At 50.9% G+C, this 4,012-nt stretch overlaps 1 protein-coding gene across 2 annotated transcripts; it reads right to left on the bottom strand.

The window, feature by feature from the left end:
• Positions 1-894: 894 nt before the first annotated feature.
• LOC119355914 (B-box zinc finger protein 20-like) lies at positions 895-2,496 on the bottom strand. 2 transcript variants are annotated; one of them, XM_037622798.1, is made up of 3 exons: positions 2,131-2,496; positions 1,681-2,040; positions 895-1,233 (listed from the first exon to the last, which is right to left on the bottom strand). In XM_037622798.1, exons 1-3 carry the CDS (start codon positions 2,338-2,340, stop codon positions 1,027-1,029), a joined length of 777 nt encoding a protein of 258 aa, XP_037478695.1. In that variant the 5' UTR covers positions 2,341-2,496; the 3' UTR covers positions 895-1,026. The 2 variants fall into 2 exon arrangements, with proteins under 2 accessions (XP_037478695.1, XP_037478696.1); XM_037622799.1 differs by having other exon boundaries at positions 895-1,230.
• Positions 2,497-4,012: the final 1,516 nt, after the last annotated feature.

Below are 4,012 nucleotides of genomic sequence, written 5' to 3'. Positions count from 1 at the left end.
CGGTGATCAGTCACAAAAACGTGACCCAACCGGACTCCTCAAATCAGCCCTATACGTCCGGCTTGACCGGCACCCCTCATATCCTGCCCAAATCTAGGGTGGATATGAGGAGGCTTGCCATGTTCGATTCGACAGACAGGACTCACCATAAAATTTCACCAAATTGACCAAGTCCATCAAATCCACCGCCCTCCTCTCGCATCCGTCCTCCATTTCCCACGTCTTAGTCCTCGATATCCTCCACCGTTGCTCCCCCATCCGAGCCGCCACCCCACCCGCCGCCCTAGATTCCGTCGCTCGGTACCCCGTCGCCCATCGCCGCGACGGATGTTGCCTCGACGTCGTCCATGCACGAGGATAATGTTGGCGGACGAAAACCGCGGAAGTCAAGAAGTGGCTTGAGGGAAAGAAGGAGATCAACATACATAGAGGGGTCGAGACGACGGAAGCGGAACGGATGGCGTCCGACGAGTGATCTATCACACTGGCCAGTCATGACCCGGACTTGAATTTATTTTGGTATTGTCCGGAATGTTGAACTGTGATTTATTTTGCTTTGTTGCATTGTTAATTGTTGAATTTGTGTTATATGATCTGCATGCATGGATCATATGGATTTAAGAGTTTAGATTTGAAGAGTGTGACTGTCCGACAGGGCCTGTCCAGCGTTTAGGGAGGCGGATACGTCCGGCTGATAGTCTAGGCGTATACACTTCGATTTACAGCACGGAAGACGCGCAACTGTAAACGAGCATGTCACAGTACAGCTGACACCCTCAGAAATGAGCAGGAATCGTTCCGAAAAAACAAAGGCGCAGAGCACTTCAAAGCTCAAACAGTCCAGTGATCCAGTGTTCCCACCAAAGACTCAGAAGTGACGGCATCCATGACACAGTAAAAAAATGGCAGTAGATTTCAAAGTGAGCAACTACAGATGAAACAAAAATTCATGGTCCAGGTCATTTTATGATCTTATCTGATTTTATCCGCTACTAGTACTAGTACTGTACTGCAAAGCGCACGTTTTCACCAGTAGGAGGAGGAGCCGAGAGACGACGACGGCCGAGGTCGCTTGCTGCCGGCCCACGCCGCCCCCGCGTGCATCTGCGGTACCCACAGCTCGCGGCTGGCCCGCTCACCCGCGGCGACAACGACTCCACCGATCAGCTGCTCCTGGCCCGCCCACGCCGGGTACCCTTCTTGCGGCCCACCGACCCGAGCCAGCCCTACCTGCTGAGGAGACGCCCAAGTTGCTAAATTAGTCCAAGCAAGAAAAAAAAAACGAGCCTGTTTTGTTTGTACAGTTAAATCCGGAATGCCAAAAGTGGCAGGAGCGAGTAGATATTCCCATGGCCATTTTGCGTTAGAGCATCATATCCTGATGCTCTCCACTCTCCACTAGACATTATCCTGACACCCTGGTCAGCCGCTTCGGATTTTTCTCACTGCTAGTTGCGAGCATGGCAACAAACTGCCTTAATGATTGCGAGCTCAATAGTGTTGGGAGCGGGGCGTGGCTACTGGTTAGAGCAGAGCAGATGAACTATCTAGAAGATGATTGCGAGCTCAAAAGCATTGGGAGCTATCATGCATGTTTCATGGTGCTCGCAAGTTGTCTCTGATTGCCTGATAAAAGTACTCCTAGTAGTATTTGCAGTGGGCTGGAAGTCTGGAACTGACCTGATACGGCTTGTTCGAGGAGACGGCGACGGCGGCGTCGTCCAGGAGGAAGTCCTCGACGTGCCACCCGGGCAGCGTCTTGGTCAGGTACTCGGAGATGCTGCTGCCGTCGCTCACGCTCGCGCTGGCGCTGGCGTCGCCGCTGCAGGAGTCGGCGTTGCAGGGGCTGGTGCTGTTCCCTTCCTCCTCCTCCTGACCCGACGGCGCGGGGGACTCCGCCGGCGCCGACGAGACGCGCACGCCGGTGAGCAGGAACCGGCCGTGCCGCCTCGTCAGCTCGCTGACCGTGTGCACCTGGACGTCGCACTCCCGGCACAGGATCGCCCTGTCCTCCTTGCAGAACAGGAGCCCCCTCTTCTCCTGCAGCCCACAACGAGATAGCATCAGCTCTCGCTGTAGCAACACAAATGGCACAACTCTCTAAAAACGTTCTTGATTTGTATATCCCACCTGGCAGATGTCGCAGAGAGGCGGCTTCGACGAAGGCGACGAGGAGGGCGAGGACGGCGACGGGTGGAGGAGGGACAGGCGGCGGTGCTTGCTGGCGAGCTTGTTGGCGCGGTGGACGCGGCGGTCGCACGCGTCGCACAGCGCGGCCTCGTCGGCGCAGCAGAAGACGGAGGCCGCCTCGGCCTCGCACACGTCGCACTGCACCTTCATGGCACGATCTGTGCACGCAGCTTCGACCCCGGCACGCGAGAGAGAGATGGAGGGGGCGGTGAGACCGTGAGAGTTAGGCAAGGTAGGTCACGGGGCCAGGCCAATATCTCGGGGATGGGCTCTCTCTTGGTCAGATATATTGCAACTGCATACCGGCACGCAGAGAGGTGTTTATATATCGGCCAGGAAGGCAGCTGAGTGGGCGGTGCCACTGTGCCAGTAATGCGTGTTGGGTATAGAGATTTGCGGTGAGGTGAAGAGGCCTTGTTCCTTGGGCGACGGGGATTTTGACTTTGGACGATGGAGTCAGGGGGGTCTATGCTGACCTACCCAGCTACCCTGATCTCTGATAGATCTGAGGAATCATGAGAGTACACATTGGTAGATGCATTGGATTGCATCCCTTTCGGTCCTGGTGCATATGAACGCAGTAGGAATGAAGTCTCTGTACGTTGTTATCTATCCGTACTCTGCCTCTCTTTTTTCGGTAAAAGAAGTTCAAATCTTCACGCGGAAAAAAAAATTGAAACTTCTTTTTAGCACAGCCAACAGTCTAAGCACGTTCCGCTCAAAAGAAAAAACGGTCTAAGCATGTTGTTGCTACAAAAAATAGACCGCCATGAATTTAAAGAGGAAAACAAGATGATGCAGAGGCCAGGGATACTACGGTATGGATGAACAGAGGCCCTACATGTTGCGAGGATATACTGTCACTCGATTGTAATCCTATGAATTTGAAATAAAGCTCCATCAGTTTCACAAAAAGAAAAAAGAGGTTGGGGGCTTACACTCCTTCTTGAAAAAAAAAGAGGGACACCTTTTTGAAGACCTTTGGAACCATGTTGGCACTACTTTATTTTGATAATAAGAGGGCCGTATGCATCGTACTGATGCAGAGGCCGGGGTTTTCTCCCCTTTTCAAAAAAAAAAAACGAGATCACACTCACAGTTATATCTCTGACGGAGTAGATCTGAAAACGCACATCTTGTCCTTTCTAGGGTTTTTTGTGTGTTTTTAGTTGCTATCATGCTTCAATGTCAATAAAACAAATGCAGAAGAAAAAGAGAAAAGGGCATTCGCTTTTGGGACCACATTTTGTTGCTATGCAGACCCGATTAACTTGTGCAAGTGCTTACCTTGGAGCAGCTAAGCTCTCTGTACACAAGGAAGATATCAAGGCACATACAGACATGCAAATCCAGGAGGATAAGGGCTTGCTAGATGTTACTAGTACTCTACTCCATCCATTTCTGAATACAAGTCTTTCTAGAAATTTTAATATGAGCTACATACAAATATGCATAGACGCATTTTAAAGTGTAGATTCAATCATTTTGCTTCGTATGTAGTTTGTATTAGAATTTCTAAAAAGACTTATATTTAGGAACGGTGGAGTACATTTTAACACGGTTCACCTCCTGTCTACAACTGCTAGCACATGAATAGACATGTAGAGCTGAACCGATAACCTTTTCCACATCACACTATCTTGTTTTTTGGTTGACTGAACTGTTGAACAGTTCAGGAAAAAGCCATTTTGGGGCTCAATGATTAGGCATCCCTGAATTACATGACATGAATTTGGCTGGCGATAGGAATCAGAGCTCAAAGGTCAGACACGGGCGAATGGGCGCTCCCAGGTCAGGTCAGTCTCGCAGCAAGGGCATCGTC

The sequence above is a fragment of the Triticum dicoccoides genome, chromosome 2A, assembly GCF_002162155.2.
Source record: "Triticum dicoccoides isolate Atlit2015 ecotype Zavitan chromosome 2A, WEW_v2.0, whole genome shotgun sequence".
NCBI lineage: Eukaryota > Viridiplantae > Streptophyta > Magnoliopsida > Poales > Poaceae > Triticum > Triticum dicoccoides.
This window is presented reverse-complemented; position numbering and strand designations above follow the sequence as displayed.

Bases quoted from the DNA above. Each gene is read 5' to 3' on its own strand.
- LOC119355914 (XM_037622798.1), bottom strand. From the start codon at position 2,340: ATGAAGGTGCAGTGCGACGTGTGCGAGGCCGAGGCGGCCTCCGTCTTC. The intron at 2,041-2,130 runs GTGGGATATACA...TGTGGGCTGCAG, and splicing joins CTCTCTGCGACATCTGCCAG to GAGAAGAGGGGGCTCCTGTT. The intron at 1,234-1,680 runs GTCAGTTCCAGA...GCGTCTCCTCAG, and splicing joins CCTCGAACAAGCCGTATCAG to CAGGTAGGGCTGGCTCGGGT.